At 43.9% G+C, this 20,566-nt stretch overlaps 1 protein-coding gene across 4 annotated transcripts in view; it reads left to right on the forward strand.

The window, feature by feature from the left end:
• Positions 1–20,566, forward strand: part of PAN3 (poly(A) specific ribonuclease subunit PAN3) — a 219,670-nt gene that overhangs the window by 163,591 nt on the left and 35,513 nt on the right. For all 4 annotated transcript variants that reach the window (XM_030200338.1, XM_030200339.1, XM_030200340.1 and 1 more), the window contains one exon: positions 13,714–13,879. In XM_030200338.1, coding sequence (XP_030056198.1) covers positions 13,714–13,879 — 166 coding nt within the window. The remainder of the gene's footprint in view (positions 1–13,713; positions 13,880–20,566) is intronic.

Below are 20,566 nucleotides of genomic sequence, written 5' to 3' on the forward strand. Positions count from 1 at the left end.
GCCTTGAATTTGGCCGGGGTTTGAGATGGCCGACATAACTTTCCATTATCGCTGAAAAACAAACCCAGCCATCTCAAACCCGGCGAACTCCACGGCATTTGGCCGGGCTAAACCGTATTATTGAAAAAAAAGATGGCCGGCCATCTTTTTCGATAATACGGTTCCGTCCAGCTGTAGCGCTGCCGCCAGCATAGATCGCCGGCTATCTATTTGGCTGGCGACGTTCGATTATGCCCCTCCAGGTGTCTTTAAATAAAAAGCAGATCAAAGATTGCAAATTAATACCGTCAGCTGCTGAGCAAGATGTAAATAAGAACAACAAACATAGTTTGAAATGTCTATATCCAAATTCCAGAAGCCTAAGAAATAAGATGGAAGAGAGAGAATATATTGCACTAAATGAAAAATTAGATACAATAGGCATCTCTGGGACCTGGTGGAAGGAGGATAACCAGTGGGACACTCGTACCAGGGTACAAATTATATCATACTGATGATAGGGTGGATTGAATTGGTGGAAGGGGTAGCATTTTATGTTAAGGAAGGCCTTGATTGAAATAGATTGAAAATTCTGTAGGAACAAAACACATCTTGGAATCCCTATGGATTGAAGTTCTATGTGTAAAGGGGAAAAGGATAATGATAGAAGTGTACTAACATCCACCTGGCCAGGATGAACAGATGGATGTAGAAATGTTGTCAGAAATTAAGGCGGCTAACAAACTGGGCCACACAATAATAATGGGTAATTTCAATTACCCCCATATTGACTGGGTAAATGTAACATCAGGGCATGCTATGGAGGTAAAATTCCGTGATGAAATCAATGACTGCTTTATGGAGCAGTTGGTACAGGAGCCAACAGGAGGAGGAAAAATTCTAGACCTAGTCCTTAGTGGCGCGCATGATCTGGTGCAGGAGGTAATGGTGCTGCTTGATAACAGTGATCAATATGATCAGATTTTTTATCTACTTTGGAGTAAGTACACACAGGAAATCCAATATGTTTGTATTTAACTTTCAAAACGGAAACTATGATAAAATGGAGGAAGTGGCTGCCTGAAACGGGAGCTCCTCAGCAACTACACGAAGCAATAGCAAAAGTAGCGCGATTAACGACGCACAAAGCAGCGAACCTCAAGAATACGAGGTGCGAGAGTGAGGCGAAGGCACGGATGGCTTCAGGGGGTAGCAAAACGGCTGACCTGCAGGCATATGGGTTCAAGCGCAAGGAGGCGAAATCGGCCCAGTCGCAGGACGACGAGAGTGTGCACCCAAGCGGAACGTAACAAGCGAGCCAAGAAGTTGCAGAAATAATGGGGGGCACCCCGGAGAATCTACCCCAACAGGAAATGTCGGCAAAACTCTGCACGTTTCCAGGAGATCCGTACGGACCTGAAGGATCTAAAAGAGTTGCGCCAAGACATAGCCGCCCTTGGGGCGGAACTCAGAGGCGAGATGTCGGAGCTGGGCACCCGAGTAGCGGAGGTGGAGTCGGGCCTGGAGGAAAACGTGGAGGCAGTGCAGGCATTGGATCAGCGTGTGCGGGGGCAGCGAGCGGACACCCAATATCTGCTGGATAAAGTAGAGGATTTTGAGAATAGAAGCCGACGCTCCAACATTCGGATACGCGGCGTTCCCGAACTTCCGAACTATATGAATTGTGAGCTGGTAGTACAGCGTAAGGCGACACAGCTCTTATCGGAGCTGGAGAAACCACGAGATCCAACTACTATTCTGATCGAGAGGGCGCATAGAGCACTGGGGGGCCGGAACAAGAACGCACCAAAGGACATTGTGGCATGCTTCAATGATCATAAAACGAAAGAAGCAGTCATGAGGAGAGCGAGAGTAGCAGAGCCTCTGGAGTGGGACAGCTATCCTATAGAGCTGTACCATGACCTGTCGTCTACCACGCTTAAAAGACGCAGTGACTTTAAGCCATTGACCACCCACGAAGGGATCCAGTATAAATGGCAGCATCCATTTGCCCTGCTGTTCTATAAAGACGGTAAGCAATGCAGAGTGGTAACATTGGAAGAGGCCCAAGCATATCTGGTGCGGGGAGACCAGGCTGAAGAGACTGGGTGCCCCCAGACATCAGACCAACCGAGGAAAGACAGACCAAAATGGCAGCGAGTCACCCAGGGCAAGGGAAGACTGTGGCAGCAAATCTCGGATAAGAAGCTGGCACAGCCCGCAGACAAGGGCTGAGAGTGGACTGAGATTATGAGAGAAGTAGCTGCAATCCTGCACCGAGCAAGACCTACACTGGTGCTCAGAAGTTGTGTGTTATGACAAGACTTATAGCTTGTTGCTGAAGGTAGACGTGACTTCCTCTCTACGGACATGCCATGTATGGGTAACAAGGTATGTCATGTTTGGAGGAGGGGGAAGGATGGGGGGGGGGGTATAGCATATGGTGGGGTTTTGGTAAGCGGGGTAGAAACAGGCTGATATGACTGTATGCACATGTGTATAACAAAAGAGAGGGAACGAAGTACAAACTAAAGTCCAAACAAAAAAAACAGCACCACGGGCCTTTAAAAATGGAACACAGTTCTTTAATGAATGAGCCTTCTCAAGGCTCATTCATTAAAGAACTGTGTTCCATTTTTAAAGGCCCGTGGTGCTGTTTTTTTTTTGTTTGTAAGCACATGTGTGACATTTAACGTGAGAGGCCTTAACACACCCCAAAAACGAAGGCAGGTTTTTAGGGAAGTTATATGCTTAAAAGCGGATGTGGTGGTTTTTCAAGAAACTCACCTAAGACGGAATCATGAATATCTGATGCGCCATAGGCGATATCCCATAGTACATGGGGCCTCAAGCTTAGACAACAAGAAAACAAGGGGGGTGCTTATAGCCTTCTCTAGCTCTCTCCCCTGGGATATCCATAAAACAATAAAGGATAAAGCAGGCAGATATGTGATAGTGGTTGCATCCCTATACAATACATACTATACTATGGTTTGCGTGTATGCACCCAATGAGGGACAGGGCACATTTCTGGAAGAGCTGGAGGGGATCTTGCAAAAAACTGCCAGGGGTCAGTTGCTAGTGGGAGGTGATTTAAATCTAACGGTGGCCCCCTCAGTTGATAATTCGGGAGGAACAGTAGCCTATGCAAAAAGGGATAGAGTAGTGTTCAAGGGATGGATGGCACGGTGGGGACTGGTGGATCTTTGGAGAGAGTTCCACGGATCTGAAAGAAACTATACCTATTTTTCTCCCAAATATAACACATACTCTAGGATAGATTATTGGCTAGGTGATAATCTGATACGGGAAAGAACGAATGCGGTGATTATTGAGCCCAGAACCTGGTCAGATCATTCCCCGGTGGTGCTGTCCTTGAGGGTAGGCACTGAGAGTAAAAAGCAGAGACAATGGCGTCTGAATGAGGCAATATTGCTAGATCTACAGAATGTAACTGAAATTGAAAAATATATTGTAGAATATCTCAAATTCAATGATACGGGAGAAGTACAACCAACTAGCCTATGGGAAGGATTTAAAGCAGTGCTGAGGGGACGCTTAATTGCGCTCCAGGCCCACCTCAATAGGACGAGGGCAGAGCGGGAAACCTCCCTTAGGATGGAGATAGCAGAAATGGAGAGATCGCATAAAGCAGACCCGACTGATAGCACAATGGCAGGAGAGCTACATAAACTTAGGGCTCAGCTTAATGACATACAGATGGCAGAGATTGCGATGCAGCTGCAACAAACTCAACAAGAACACTTTGAGTTTGGGAATAGAGCTAGTGGGCTGCTTGCGCTAAAACTTAAAAAACGAGCCCAACATAATGCCATCTCGAGTATAAAGAGCGAAGCGGGGGTACAATATACTCAAACAGAGAAAATACAGGAAGTGTTCTGGGAGTTCTATAACCGACTATATCAGTCGGAGCAGGTGGCATCGTCTGAGGAGGTAGCCCAGTACTTGCAGAAGATGGAGTTTCTGAGGGTGTCAAGGGGGGAGCTGGAGGCATCGGACTCCGTGACCTTGGAGGAAATAGAAAGGGCAATAGCAGATCTCCCAAATAATAAAGCTCCGGGTCCAGATGGATTCCCAGTTCGGTTCAACAAATTATTTACTAAATGGATAGCTCCCCTATTGCTGAGAGTAGTTGCCTCCTTCGATGAAGCTCAAGAACTCCCGCACTCATGGAGAATGGCAGAGATAGTCCTGATATTGAAACCAGGAGAGGACCCCCTGCAGTGTGGGTCGTACCGACCAATATCGCTGCTAAATACAGATTATAAGATCTTCACCAAAATATTGGCCAAGAGGCTACAGGGAGTGATGCACTCCTTGGTTCATGAGGACCAGGCGGGCTTTATCGCCAGGCGTCAAACATTTGATAACATTAGATGTCTAATGCATATTATCCAGCGAGTTAAGGATGAAGATACGCCTGTGATCCTGCTCTCGGTGGACGCAGAGAAGGTGTTCGACCGAGTAGAATGGACGTTCTTGTTTGCAGTACTAAAACAGATAGGAATAGGGGGAAAATTTTTGGCCTGGCTTCAACTGCTCTATACCAAGCGAATGGCAGCGATTAAGATAAGTGGCTCACTTTCCAAACCAATAGGCCTAGGTAGGGGCACAAAGCAAGGTTGTGCGATCTCTCCATTATTGTTTGCGCTCTCAATCAAGCTGCTGGCCAAGATGATTCGGGAGCATGTAGAGATAAGAGAGGTGGTAAGGGGTAAGCAAGAGCATAAGATTATGTTCTTTGCAGACGATATCTTACTGACTCTAGCACATCCCCGACAATCTTTAAATCGAGTAATGAATGTCATATCTCAGTATGGACAATTGTCCGGTTTTAAAATTAATGTCTATAAATCAGAAATATTTAACCTTACGACATCATTACTGGAAGCAAGGATGCTGCAGAGGACCTATCCCTTTGTGTGGGCTGAGAAATCCATTCAGTATCTGGGCATACAGATTACTGATAGGATAGAGACCATGTTTCAGACGAACTACCCCAGAAAGCTAAAGGAGCTGTTTGAGGAACTGGATAGGTGGGAGGGCTTGACACTGTCATGGCTGGGGAGAGTACATGCCATAAAAATGATGCTTCTGCCTAAATTACTATATCTATTCTTGGCTTTGCCGATATTGATCCCACACTCCTTTTTTCAGCAGCTGAATAGGAAAATGTTTGCATACATATGGCGGAAAAGACCGCCGAGAGTGCATAGGTCGATGATGTTTCAAACACCACTCAGGGGAGGTATGGGAGTCCCAAACTTCTATTTATACTATCAAGCAGCACAGCTGAGGATACTGGCAGATTGGTACCCGGAGAATAACAAGAAATGGCTATGCTGGGAGAGAGCATGGATGGGTACGTGATACTTGGGGGATATCCTATGGTCCCCGGAGAGTGCTATAAGGGCCACAATCCGGAGGGTCCTGGCGGGATTAAGTCATCTATTGTCTACCTGGTTGTAGTTGAGAAGAAGGGTATTCCTGGTTAGGAAGTATTTTTTACAAATGCCTATTTGTGGCGCACCGGGGTTCCCGCTGGGAGAGTCTGAGAGAGTGTACCAGGGATGGGCACACAAAGGGCTCTATTGGCTGGGGCAGATGTGGAAGCAGGGGGAGGTAAAGGATTTTGTGGAGCTGCAAGAAGCGTATAGTCTGGAGGAGAGAGATTTGGTATACTATCACTGCTTAAGAAATTTTCTCCGCCGACGTGCCAGGGAGGAACTGGACCTGGCGGAAACAGTTTTAGAGAGAGCAATTAGAGGGGGAGGGGAAGTGTAACTAGACTACACAGAGCACTACTGCTGCTTACATCCCCGCAGGATCACTATGTGGCTAGGTGGGAGCGGGAGTTGCATAAAACTTTCCCACCAGACGACTGGATGCATGTCTATAGATTCTTGTTGAAACCATCAATTGCACAACCACTAATTGAAAATGGGTATAAATTTTTATACTGGTGGTATTATATGCCGGATAAACTTAAACGGATATACCCTCACCTATCAGCAGAGTGCTGGCGAGAATGCGGGGCACAAGGGACATTTATGCACGTCTGGTGGAACTGTCCAAAGGTTCAAGAGTATTGGGCCCAGGTACTACTAATGGTCTATACGATAATTAAGGTGGAGTGCCCAGGCTGGGCAGAATACTGCCTGCTTCATCTCAGACCCCCGAAAATACAGGCACACTTGCACAAATTGGCTATCTCATGCTTTGTGGCAGCAAAAATTGCACTGGCCCGGGCGTGGAAGCAGAAAGAAACACCAGCACTACAGATGGTAGCTCGTAAAGTGGACTTTATTTATCAGATGTCAAAACAGCCATGAGAAAGGGACAGGTCACGATCTTTCAGAAAGTGTGGCAACCATATGAACTTGTAAGAGAAGGGCTAATATCATCACCGTAGTGCTAGAGGGATGGGGGAGGGGTGTATGACTGAGCTATCAAAACAATGTTAAGCTATGCATTTGAGTGATGTATGAAAAGTTATAGATATGGTTTGTTTTGCATTATAAAAATTTCAATAAAAATAACTTTAAAAAAAACTATGATAAAATGAGAGTTACCGTGGAAAACAAAAAAACATGAGCAGCTGCAAAGGTCAAAAATTTACATCAGGTGTGGCTGCTGTTCGAGAATGCCATCCTAGAAGCCCAGGTGAAATATATTCTGTGTGTTAAAAAAGTTAGAAGGAAAACCAAACAATAGCCGGCACAGTTAAAAAGTGAGGTAAAGGAAGCTATTAGAGTTAAAAGAAAATCATTTAGAAAATGGAAGAAGGATCCGACTGAAAATAATAAGAAACAGCATAAGGAATGTCAAGTCAAATGCAAAGTGCTGCTAAGGAAGGCAAAAAGGGACTTTGAAAAAAAGATTGCATTGAAGACAAAAACACATAGTAAAAAAATTTTTAGGTATATTAAAAGCAAGAATCCAGCAAAAAATCAGTTGCACCGCTAGATGACTGAGGGGTAAAAGTGGCACTCGGGGAAGACAACTTCCATAGCGGATAGATTAAATGACTTTTTTGCTTTGGTCTTCACCGAGGAAGATTTGGGAAAGATACTGTTGCCAGAAATGGTATTCAATGCTAACGAGTCAGAGAAACTCTCTATAAAGCTAGAGGATGTAATGGCGCAGTTTGACAAACTGAAGAGTAGCAAATCGCCTGGTATTCATCCCAGAGTACTGATAAAATTGAAAAATGAACTTGCAGAGTTATTGTTAATATGTAATTTAACTTTAAAATCGAGCATGGTACTGGAAGATTGGAGGGTGGCCAATGTAACACCGATTAAAAAAAAAAAAAAAAAGGTTCCAGAGGAGATCCGGGAAATTATAGACCAGTGAGCCTGACGTCTGTGATGGGCAAAACGGTAGAGACTATTATAAAGAACAAAATTACAGAGCATATTCAAAAGCATGGATTGAGACAGCCAACATGGATTTAGTAAAGGGAAATCTTGCCTCACCAATCTGTTACATTTAATAAGTACATAAGTATTGCCATACTGGGAAAGACCAAAGGTCCATCAAGCCTAGCATCCTGTTTCCAACCGTGGCCAATACAGGTCACAAATACCTGGCAAGATCCCAAAAATGTACAGAACATTCTATACTGCTTACACCAGAAATAGTGGATTTTCCCCAAGTCCATTTAATAATGGTCTATGGACGTTTCCATTAGGAAGCCGTCCAAACCTTTTTAAAACTCCGCTAAGCTAACCGCCTTTACCACATTTGAAGGAGTGGATAAAGGTAAGCCAGTTGATATTGTATATCTGGAATTTCAAATGGCATTTGTCAATATACCTCATGAAAGACTCCAGAGGAAATTGGAGAGTCATGGGATAGGAGGTAGTGTTCTATTGTCGATTAAAAACTGGTTAAAAGATAGAAAACAGAGAGTAAGATTAAATGGTCTGTATTCTTAATGGAGAAGGTTAGATAGTGGGGTTCCTTGGGGGTTGTACTGAGACAGCTGCTTTTTAACATATTTATAAATGATCTAGAGATGGAAGTAACTAGTGAGGGTATTAAATTTGCTGACGACACAAAGTTATTCAAATTTGTTAAATCGCAAGAGGATTGTGAAAAATTACAAGAGGACCTTACAAGACTAAGAGACTGGGCATCCAAATGGCAGATGATGTTTAATGTGAGCAAGTGCAAAGTGATGCATGTGGGAAACAGGAACCCGAATTATAGCTACGTAATGCGAGGTTCCACATTAGGAGTCGCCAACCAGGAAAGGGATCTAGGCATCATCATTGATGATACGTTGAAATCCTCTGCTCTGTTGCGCCTAAGAAAGCAAATAGAATGTTAGGTATTATTTGGAAAGGAATGGAAAACAAAAATGAGGACATTATAATTCCTGTGTCTCACTACTTGGTGTGACCGCACCTCGAATATTGTGCACCATTCTGTTCAACGCTTCTGAAAAAAGATACAGTGGAATTAGAAAGGGTACAGAGATTGGTGATGAAAATGATAAAGGAGATGGGACAAGTTCCCTACAAGGAAAGCCTAAAGTGGCTAGGGCTCTTCAGCTTGGAGAAAAAATGGCTGAGGGGAGATATGATAGATTTCTATAAAATAATAAGAGGAGTTGAACGGGTAGACAGGAATCACTTATTTACTCTTTCCAAAAATATTAGGACTAGGGGACACGCAATGAAGCTACAAAGTAGTACATTTAAAATGAATCAGAGAAAATGTTTCTTCGCTCAACATGTAGTTAAACTCTAGAGTTTGTTGCCAGAGAATGTAGTAAAAGAAGTTAGCTTAGCGGAGTTTAAAGAAGGTTTTGATGGCTTCCTAAAGGAAAAGTCCATAGACCATTATTAAAATGAACTTGGGGAAAATCCACTGCTTATTTCTAGGATAAGCAGCATAAAATGTATTGTACTTTTTTGGGATCTTGCCATTTACTTGTGATCTGGATTGACCACTGTTGGAAACAGGGTGCCGGGCTTGATGGATCTTTGGTCTGTCCCAGTATGGCAATACGTATGTACTTACTGAGTAAATTAACTTTATAACCAGATTTTGAACTGTCTGCTATTTTTTCACAATAGAATTAATACAGCCTACATAGACTATATTACAGTAATCAAACTTTGAAAGTAATAAGGAATGAACTACAAGCCTAAAGGATGGCTCAGCCCTAAAGCAACAGGCTGTGGCTTTTACTGTGCAGCTTTTGCTTGATCTAGGGGCAGTGAAACCAGTCCTGCTAGTGGAGTGGGGGTTGGGATGTTACTCCATATATTTTATGGTCCAAAGAAGAGTGTCTTCTTTCGACCCATTCTGGACTTGAAAGGGGGGGGGGGGGGGGGGGGGGGGGGGGTCAATGCTTGTCTGTGAATCCAGCATTTTTGCATGAAACTCCACTCTTTGCCTGGGTTCATCCTGAGGCGTTCTTGACATCCTTAGACCTCATGGAAGCCCATTGCAAGAGATATCTTTCCTTTTGAGTGCTGGGGCAGCACTTCCAGTTCCATGCCTTTCCTTTTCTGGCTACTGCGCCCTGTACTTTTTGCAAGGTAATGGTGACAGTGGCTATGCCTCTGCAGCACCAGAGCATTCAGGTTCATCCCTACTTGGACAACTAGCTAATTCAAGCTAATGCGGAAGCCAGCTTGGTCACCTCTTGGATCATTTCCCCTCTGGAGGCCCTGGACTGGGTTGTGAAATGACTCGCGTCACCTGGTTCTATCTCGGACCCTGGAATACCTGGGAGTTCACGTCAACACCTCGCAAGTGGATGGTTTTCCTTCTGGAGAACCAAGTAGAGAAGCTTCAGGCTCAGAAGTGCAGGCTGTGTTAACTGTCAGCCCCCAAGTTTTGGGACTACCTGCAGGTCTTGTGGGGTCCATGACTGTGACACTGGAAGTGATTCCTTGGGCAAGGGCACACAATGTGCTTTCTGCAGTGGGCGCTGTTGTCCCATTGGGCCCCTGTTTCTCAGAACTTTGTACCTTACCCTCTCCCTGCCAAAGTGAGAGTCAGCCTGGACTAGTGAGACAGTCTGGTTCACCTGAAAGGGGTGCCGTTACAAATCCCAGAGTGGTGATGTTCACCACAGATGCAAGTCTCCACAGCTGGGGAGCCTATTGTTTGAGTTGAGTGACTCAGGGGACCTGGTCCACTCAGGAAGCGGCATGGTCCGTTGAGCGGTCTGTCTTTCCCTGCTGGAAATTTTCTCTCTCATCCAGAGGTAGTTAGTGGACAATTCCACTATGATGTCTTATATTAACCATCAGGAGAGCACCAGAAGTCATATGGTGGCCTGGGAAGCAGCATACCTCTGTCGTTGGGCAGAGAAGTACATATAGACATTGTTAGCAGTACACATTGCGAGCAAGGACAGTGTGAAGGTGGGCTTTCTCAGCCACTTCCTTCTGTACCAAGGGAGTGTGAGATCTGTGGCCGCGAGCCTTTCAGTTCATTTTTGGCCAAAGGGGGCCCCCTCAGTCTTTGACCTGATGGTTTCCAGAGCCAGTACAAAGGCAGAGCACTTCTTTGGTCACCGGAGTGAGCTGGCCTGTTAGGGGATAGATGCTGTGGTGTAACCCTGGCTGCAGGAGGAGCATCTGTACGTGTTCAATCCGTGACCCCTAATCAGCCGACTGTTGTGCAAGATTAAGCGTCATTCTTATTTGATCTTGCTGGTGGCTCCAGATTGGGCCCGACAGCCGTGGTTTGTGGACCTCATCCACCTATTAGTGGGCAAGCCACTCATTGCCCAGGGTCAGTGCCTTCTCTAGCAGGGGCTGGTGGAAATGGAAGATCCAAATCCCTTCTGGCTTATAGTCTGGCCGTTGAGAGGCAGTGCTTAGAAAGGTGGGTGTTTTTCTCTGACAGTGGTTTCTACACTGCTCTGTTCACAGTGCTGCCCCAGCACTCAAAAGCAAAGATATCTGTTGCATGGGCTTACACCTCCCTGGCTTATGTCAGGGTTTAGAATCCTATCTAGACAGTCTATGAAGTGGTGGTGGATTTGCTAATGTACAGCTCGAAAAAATATAATCAAAAAATCCACTTGAGCAAATCCTGAATGAATAAAGTGCTATAGAGTGGTAGACATCATCTGTCTGCTCAGATTATAGAAGGAAAAGCCTCAAGGAGCTCTCGACTCAATGGTCTAAGGAGCTACTCACGATCATAACGACCTAAAGGTTTGGTCGAATCAATCTGTCCTCATCATCAGTTCAAAAACCTTATTCTATAAGCGATTTAAAACTCCATTAAGTCCTCTTTACATCGCTTACTGAACTACTACTGCTAGTTAGTTGCAGAGATCAGAATCATGAAACGTGTACTTAGCTTTAGTCTAATCGCATTTGCGGTCATCTATGTCCACTGGGGGGTTCTTCTGCTGTTGCCCAGCCTTGCTCTTGTCAACTCCTTCAACCCAGACCAACGGTGGCCAGTGTTTCGCTCCAATTTCATTTGGGCTGTGCTGCGTCAGGGTCCACGTGAGGGTCAAAATGACAGCAGTCCAGCTCTATTTCTGCTGACGTCCGATCAGGGCCTAGTTATGGGGTCTTTGAAAGTTCGGGTGGCTGTCCTTTCCAGTTTTCAGGGAATGGTTAAGGGCATCTCGGTTTTGCACAGGGAGGTGATTGGTTTCTAAAAGAGGTGGCACGTGTGTGTCCTTCGCTATGTCCATCTGTTTCTTCATGGGACCTGAATCTGGTCCTTTTTGTAATGGTGGAGGCTTCTGTTCGAGCCACTGCGGTAGGCTTCTATTGAGGACCTCATGCTCAAGATGATTTTTCTGGTGGCTATCACCTCAGCTCAGAGGATCTCTGAACTGCAGTCTGTGTTGTCTGTATCTCTCCTTTGAGGGGGTTCAGTCTCCCTTAGCACAGTTCCTTCTTTTCTTCCTAAGGTGGCGTTTCCTTTCCTTATGAATCTGGTGGTTTGCCTACCTTTTTGGTGGAATGCTCTGATCTTGCAGATTGAAGACCATACAAGCTAGACGTCTGCTGGGTGTTGCTGTTGTACCAGATGGAGACAAATGCTTTTCTCCTTCCGGATCCACATTTATGTGCTTTTCCATGGCCCTAGGAAGAGTCAGGCAGCCTCTAAGGCTTTGATTGTGAGGTGGATCAAGGTGGCTATTGAGGCTGCCTACATTTGCAGGAATCGTCCATCCCTCAGGGCCTGAGAGCTCACTCCACTAGGTTTCATTCCTTTGTGAAACACTACAGTTTGGATGTGCTGTCCAGGGTCTGTTTTGGACTTAGACAATGGCTTTTATTCAGGGGGCTTTGTCTTTTCCCACCCATTAGATCTGCTTCGGTACATCCTACTTGTGCAGAACTGTATGGCCTAGATCACAAGGAAGGTGAAATTCTCTTATCTGATAATTTCCTTTCCTCTAGTCGGCCATACCATTCTGAAACCCACCCTCGTAAGACAAAGACCTGAGGCGCTTTCCTTAGAATTTGGGGAGGAAGAATTTAATTCTTACATTCCTGGAGTATGCAAGCTAGTGAGTGCCACTCTGTGGTGTTCTACTCACTTGATGTTTACTGCAACTGCAGTGGTTGTTAGGGCATGAGTGTACGATATAAAGCGACCTTTTGCTATTTTGGCAGAAGTATACGGATCTTTCCACTCAGCACCACTAGGTTATACTGGTGAGGTCACTGGTAAGAATCAGCTTTTCCTCTACCTCTGTCTCATGGTAGGAGGAAATAACACCTACTTGTGCAGAATGATAAAGCCAACAAAAGGAAAGGAAATTATCAGGTAAGACATAATTTCACCTTAATTAAAATATGAAAATGACTGTAACCATGCATACAGCACCAAGCACGCTCGCTCAGCACTACTCAGCCCAGAACAATTTTTCTTTTTGAAGAGTGCAGTATTTATTTATGCACGGTCTTTTTAAAGACCATTTAACATTGTTCTTCTCCCGCTTTTTGGTCTCTAACTGGGTTATCTATTTTTTTCTTTAAAAGAAGAAAAGGAGGTCCAAGAGTTAAAAAAAAAAAAAAAAAAAAAATGTTGGCATGCTTTTCTAAAATAAGTTTTCACTTTATGTAGATATTTCTAAGAAAATCCTCACCTCCCACAAATAATAATAGCTAGCTGACTTTGGGATCCTTTTACTAAGCTGCGGTAAAAATAGACTTAGCACGTGGGAAAGACCTGAGCTGAGGCCAATTTTTACCGCAGCTGTAAACCCCAAATTTTCTGTTTTTTTTTTTTTCCATTAATGGCCTTGTGCTAGTGTTGCCATTAGCACCCAATGATTTTCAAAAATGACCACATGAGCACTTACCACCACCTATGTTTTAGATGGTAAGGGCTCACGCGTTAACCGTGTGCTAACCAGTTAGCACGCAATAATGTAGATGCACTAACTGGTTAGCACATGAACACTTACTTCTCCACCCCTCAAGAATACAAAAAAAAAATAGCAAGCAGTTTGTGTACATGGTAAAAGTAACATGGAACGCTTTAGCGTATCCTGCGTTAGGCCATTTTTGCTGCGTTACGTGCATGTTAGCACCTAACACAGCTTAGTAAAAGTGTCTCTCTATCCACCATTACAATACATAGTATATAGAGGTTTCTCAGTGACTCAGATGAATACTAAAGTGAATATGTGCAGTGTGATATTTTACTAATGTTTATGAAGAATTTTTTACTTTACAGACTTTTGTGTGTGTTTTTTGTATCTAGGTCAACATGATGGTCCTATACTACGACAGCATGCTGGATTACTGCCAGAGTCTCTCATATGGGCATATATTGTCCAGCTAAGTTCTGCATTGCGAACTACTCACACAGCAGGGCTAGCTTGTCGTGTAATGGATCCAACCAAAATTCTTATAACTGGAAAAACAAGGTATTTAATTTTCTGTTGACATTGCTTTATGTAAATGATGTTTACAACACAGACTTTAATGTAAACTATGGTTCAGTGGAAAATGATGTTATTTATAGCATGGCTAGGCAGTTCTGGTCCTGAAGATTTCCAGGCAGATCAGGTTTATAGGATATCCAGAATGAATGTGTATGAGAGAGATCTGCATGCACTGCCTCCTTGGTATGAAAATCTATCTCCTGCATATTCATTGTGGATATCCTGAAAACCTGACCTGCCTGGGGTACTTGAAGACCAGACTTTCCTACCCCAGATTTATAGTATATAAAAAAGAAGCTGTAATTTATAGGCCACTTCTTATCTTCATGCTTGAGTTAGAGAAGAAATCACTATGACAGATTTGATGTTCTTGCTATGAACAATCTTTAACAAGTAGAAAATGTTACAAAAATATTCCAGTATGTTGGAAACGTGAAGTTTGTCACCACACTTTTGAGTTTGGGGATTTAGGGGTCATTTTACTAAGCTGCATTAGCGGTTAATGTATGATTTAGGTCTCTGTTACAGCTGACACAAGGATATTGCTATCCTGCCTTTGCAGTAAGAACTCCATTAGCAACACAGTTAAGTCACATGTTAGTGGAGTTTTGGCTAGGAGGCATTACCAAGCGGAGCATGGACAGAAAATGGGCATGGAGTGTTCCTATAGGTTAATGCGTTCTAATCAACTGTCATGTTAACATGGAGGCACTAAGAGGCTGATACAGAAAGTTACTATGAGCCTCACCATGCGGATATCACAGGATATTAACTGGCTGAGCAATGCATAGAGTGGTTGAGTGCAGGTATTAACTTATGCAGAAGACATGGCCATACAGTGCTTTAAACTGGATATTAATGAGGCCATTAAGCATTCCATTGTAGTGTATAGTAAAAAGGGGCTTCAAACATGCAGCTGCCATGAGAAACTTTTGGCCAGGTCAGTGTACCCTGATTTGGCACCCTCACTGCCCTGATTGGTTTTATTTAAAAAAAAAAATCATGGTGATGTGCATTAGTCTCTCCCCCCCCACCCCCCAAATGTCCCAAGAATTTAAATACATCTTGGTGTCTGGTGCACCTCCGGCCCCAACCCTCACTGTTAAAAAAAAAAAAAAAAAAAGCCCTTTTCCTCATGCCTAGTGCACTCTCCACCTCTTCCCCCCCCCCCCCCCCCCCCCCCCCCCCCACCTCAACACTGAACCCAACTGTAAAAGAGGAAAAAAAACCCTTTTCCTGGTATCTAAACCAGGTGGGATCAAAGTGCCATGTAAAAAAATTACCAAATATCAGAAAAATTCCCTTGTATGGCACAAGGCTGGGTGCTACAAACAAAAAAAGCAACACTGGGCCTTCAAGACGAGACAACAGGAGTATTTTATTAACAGATGACCCGACACGGGCCGTGCTTCGGCGTTCGACAACGCCTGCCTCAGGGTTCAGGGTTTGGTTGTAAAGTGTGCAAGATGTATAAATGTCCAGTGCCGAGTGAACAAACACTTGCAACGACTGTAGGAACAATTGCGAGTATAAATCCGCAAACGAACCTTTTCCGGAGGTGCGAAGGTGGTAGAACGAGAGGACATGAAATGAGATTGAAGGGGGCAAACTCAAGAAAAATGTCAGGAAGTATTTTTTCACGGAGAGAGTAGTGGATGCTTGGAATGCCCTCCCGCGGGAGGTGGTGGAAATGAAAACGGTAACAGAATTCAAACACGCGTGGGATAAACATAAAGGAATCCTGTTCAGAAGGAATGGATCCTAAGGAACTTAGCCGAGATTGGGTGGCAGAGCCGGTGGCGGGAGGTGGGGATAGTGCTGGGCAGACTTATATGGTCTGTGCCAGAGCCGGTGGTGGGAGGCAGGGACAGTGCTAGGCAGACTTACACGGTCTGTGCCCTGAAAAGGACAGGTACAAATCAAGGTAAGGTATACACAAAAAGTAGCACGTATGAGTTTATCTTGTTGGGCAGACAGGATGGACCGTGCAGGTCTTTTTCTGCCGTCATTTACTATGTTACTATGTTACCTTTCCTTGCTCAGTCACTGGTAGAAAGATATTTTTTTCTGTTAATTTTGCAGTAGGGCAGTGCACTGAGCTGGCTCTACCACATTTCTTTCAGCATTGGTCCATAACAGGCTGATGATCAGAAGCAAACGTGGAAGCTACAGACTGTTAGTACCGCACTAGAGCCAACGAGCATGTGAAACAGCACACCCACTTAATGGCTCTGACTGCAAGTAGCATGCAAATGCATGCTACATAGGGCATTAACTATTCCCAATGCTCAGCAGGCAGTGTGCTAAACATGGGTGCTGCTGTCGCAGCAAACCCGACATCAGCTCGGAGCTAGTGTTATTTCCTCTTGCTGTTCTGGCACTAATTTTATAGTGCTGGGAAATTGATCATCGAGGCAACAGTACGCTGATCCTGGCAACTTTAACGCATGGCCAGTGCCCCTTCTTGCTGATATTTTAGTTTTTGGCTTGCTGTATGTTAAAATCCTGCATTGCAGCATGTTATACCCAAAACTTAGTGGTTTTTTTAACGAAGCAGGGATAGCATTTTTAGCTCATTCTAAAAATCAACTTGCGCTAAATGCTGACATGCCCATGGGAATATAATGGTCTTCTCAGTGTTTTGTGCCAGCTGATTTGTAGCTCAAGCTAAAAACGCTAGTGTTGCTTTGTAAAAGACCCCCTTAATGCATGTTAGTAAATGAGTCTCTTATTTGCCTTTTCTACAGTTAAATTGCTCCATGTTTGAAATTGGCACCATAGTGTGATTCTTTAGTAGATGAATGTTTTTCTTTACCATCTGATAGTCAAAAGAGCCATTTTGGTATGATTTATTGTATACAAAGCTTGATATACTGCAGTTTCATAAAGATATCACACTGGTTCACAAAACCAAACAATACTATACATGTCAGTTCAAGCCCCTACCACAACCACCTTTAAAAACACCGCCCTCTCTACTTAACCATCTTAAATAAGTAACATACTAGTCACAGATTGCACAACCCTTCTACAGATGGCAGATGTTATACCCAAAACTTAGTGGTTTTTTTAACGAAGCAGGGATAGCATTTTTAGCTCATTCTAAAAATCAACTTGCGCTAAATGCTGACATGCCCATGGGAATATAATGGTCTTCTCAGTGTTTAGTGCCAGCTGATTTGTAGCTCAAGCTAAAAACGCTAGTGTTGCTTTGTAAAAGACCCCCTTAATGCATGTTAGTAAATGAGTCTCTTATTTGCCTTTTCTACAGTTAAATTGCTCCATGTTTGAAATTGGCACCATAGTGTGATTCTTTAGTAGATGAATGTTTTTCTTTACCATCTGATAGTCAAAAGAGCCATTTTGGTATGATTTATTGTATACAAAGCTTGATATACTGCAGTTTCATAAAGATATCACACTGGTTCACAAAACCAAACAATACTATACATGTCAGTTCAAGCCCCTACCACAACCACCTTTAAAAACACCGCCCTCTCTACTTAACCATCTTAAATAAGTAACATACTAGTCACAGATTGCACAACCCTTCTACAGATGGCAGACAGTCATTAACATCTGCTTCCTCAATAAATGATCGAATGTACATCAGCCAAATGCCTTAGAAACTCACAAGGCCTTCACTGCCATCTGAATAAAAATGTATTGAAGGATAGGAAACAGAGAGTGGGGTTAAATGGGCAGTATTCACAATGGAGAAGGGTAGTTAGTGGGGTTTCTCAGGGGTCTGTGCTAGGACCGCTGTTTTTAATATATTTATAAATGATTTAGAGATGGTAGTAACTAGCGAGGTAATTAAATTTGCTGATGACACAAAGTTATTCGTTAACTCGCGACAGGATTGTGAAAAATTACAGAAGGACCTTACGAGACTGGGAGACTGGGCGGCTAAATGGCAGATGACGTTTAATGTGAGCAAGTGCAAGGTGATGCATGTGGGAAAAAAGAACCCGAATTACAGCTACGTCATGCAAGGTTCCATGTTAGGAGTTACGTACCAAGAAAGGGATCTGGGTGTCGTCGATAATACGCTGAAACCTTCTGCTCAGTGTGCTGCTGCGGCTCGGAAAGCGAATAGAATGTTGGGTATTATTAGGAAAGGTATGGAAAACAGGTGTGAGGATGTTCATAGTCTCCCTTGGCCCGCCAGGACTTTCGCTGTTCATCTTTGCCTCCCTTACCCTTCCCTCCTTATCCTATCCTATCTTCTTATCTTGTTCTCCCGCTCTAACTACTGAAATGTAACTGTAATATATTTATTTAATTGGTTCTTTGTAAGCCGCTTTGGGGCTGCAACACTGTGGCAAAAGGTGGTGTGTAAATGTACTGAAATAAAATAAATAAATAAAATTATAATGCTGTTATATCGCTCAATGGTGCGATCATACCTTGAGTATTGTGTTCAATTCTGGTCGCCGCATCTCAAGAAAGATACAGTGGAATTGGAAAAGGTGCAGTGAAGGGCATCTAAAATGATAGCGGGGATGGAACAACTTCCCTATGAAGAAAGACTAAGGAGGCTAGGACTTTTCATCTTGGAGAAGAGACGGCTGAGGGGAGACATGATAGAGGTATATAAAATAATGAGTGGAGTGGAACAGGTGGATGTGAAGCGTCTGTTCACGCTTTCCAAAAATACTAGGACTAGGGGGCATGCGATGAAACTACAGTGTAATAAATTTAAAACAAATCGGAGAAACTTTTTATTCACCCAACGCGTAATTAAACTCTGGAATTCGTTGCCGGAGAACGTGGCGAAAGCGTTAGCTTGGCAGAGTTCAAAAAGGGGTTAGATGGTTTCCTAAAGGACAAGTCCATAAACTGCTACTAAATTGACTTGGGAAAAATCCACAATTCCGGGAATAACATGTATAGAATGTTTGTACGTTTGGGAAGCTTGCCAGGTGCCCTTGGCCTGGATTGGCCGCTGTCGTGGACGGGATGCTGGGCTCTGTGGACCCTTGGTCTTTTCCCAGTGTGGCATTACTTATGTACTTATATAATTTTTAGAATTGGTAAGGGCTGAATATTTTATAGAACCCAGTTCAAAAAACAGGGACTGCCCATTCAAAAGTCCCTGTCTTGTAAATTCCAAACAAATTTTTAGAAAAAGAGCAGCTAGAAGAATCTGCAGTAATGACTTTAGAGATCATCCATGCTGATGATAGGAAAAGAGCTGAAGGCTGATGATAGAAAGCCACATGTTAAGAGCCATTGACTGCATGGCTGGTAAAGCAAACATTCTGCAAACAATTACTGCCAAGGTGCAGTAATTGGTGAGCATACAAATTACTGTCATGTTAAAATCGCAGCGGTGATCCTCAGCTCATTACAAAATGTTCCCCTTCCTGTCAGTATTTGAATGTTGATTGGCTTATGTACTGGCAGAAAGGGAGATAATCCACCCTTCCCCCCCCCCCCCCCCAACAAATCGCCATGGCACCTGATGGACTCCCCCAATCCTTCCTAAAAATAACTGTGATTTCCTCCTCTAGGTCCCCCAAGACTTCTGATCTCCTCCCCCCTCCCCCAAGATGATTCTCATACTCCAACTGTCCACCCTCATCCCCCACTACCCACTGCAGACAAACTGCCCTGGCATCTAATGGACCCGCCTGCCCACCCACTGATCCAAAAATTGCTCTAGAATTCAACCCCCCCCCCCCCCAATGACCCTTCGCACAGACACCAAATAAGAGAAACATTCTCTTGTTTGGCTGGCTGACTGACCTCATTTGGTGTGTCCTAGGATTCACCGCATGGGGTAAGGCGCTGCCATTTTCCAAGGTGGTGGCTCTGAGGCAGGAGCAGGTGTCTTTTTGAAGGTACATCAAGGGAGAGCCAGAAAGCTGGGGAGGGTTGGGGGTGTTCATAGGTACCAGAGCTTTTTGGGGGGATGATCTGGTGAGAGGACAGTTCACTTGATTCCAGGGAAGTTTGCTTGGGGGAGTCAGGGGTGGGCTTTTGGAGGACCTAGAGGGGGGTTATGGCTATTTTGGAGAAGAATCTAGGGGTGATGAGGTCCACTAGATGGGGCAATTTATTTGGAGGTGCGTGGGGGAGGGTTCGGTGCATCGGGGGGAATGAATGGTAACAAGGCTGTTAGCTTTTGTGCCCTGATGCAACTGTAGCAGAAGGATGAGTTAACCCATTTACATCTCCTAGGACTTGGCGGTAAATTTCTCAGGTTGCACTTACCTTAAAATCATCTTTATTATTCATTTTAATAATCTGTGCATGGTGCAGTGAGCCCCATCTTGTGTTCTGCAACCAGAAAAGCAAGTGTTGACCTCGCATAACTGTGTGCTCCCATGTGTGGTAGCTTTCTGTATCAGCCCCTGGATGAGATACTCTGCAAATAAGTGGTCCCTGCCTTTTTTCCTTCAGTAGTTTGGCCGCTGTATTCTGCTGAAACTTTAAATGATTTAGACTACTAAATAACTTATCAATGATTTGTTTACATGTAATTGATGTCACTATGATATCTAGCTAGTGGATAAAAATAACAGGGTCTTCAGTTTCTTAGCTTCTCACCAGCCCCCTCTGGAACTAGATTCCTTCACCATGTTGACATCAGGTTAGTTAAAAAAAAAAAAAAAAAAAAAAAAAGGTTTGGGTCATGAACCAAACTTTGAATTTTTTTTTTTT

Source organism: Microcaecilia unicolor, chromosome 4 (assembly GCF_901765095.1).
Source record: "Microcaecilia unicolor chromosome 4, aMicUni1.1, whole genome shotgun sequence".
Taxonomy (NCBI): Eukaryota; Metazoa; Chordata; class Amphibia; order Gymnophiona; family Siphonopidae; genus Microcaecilia; species Microcaecilia unicolor.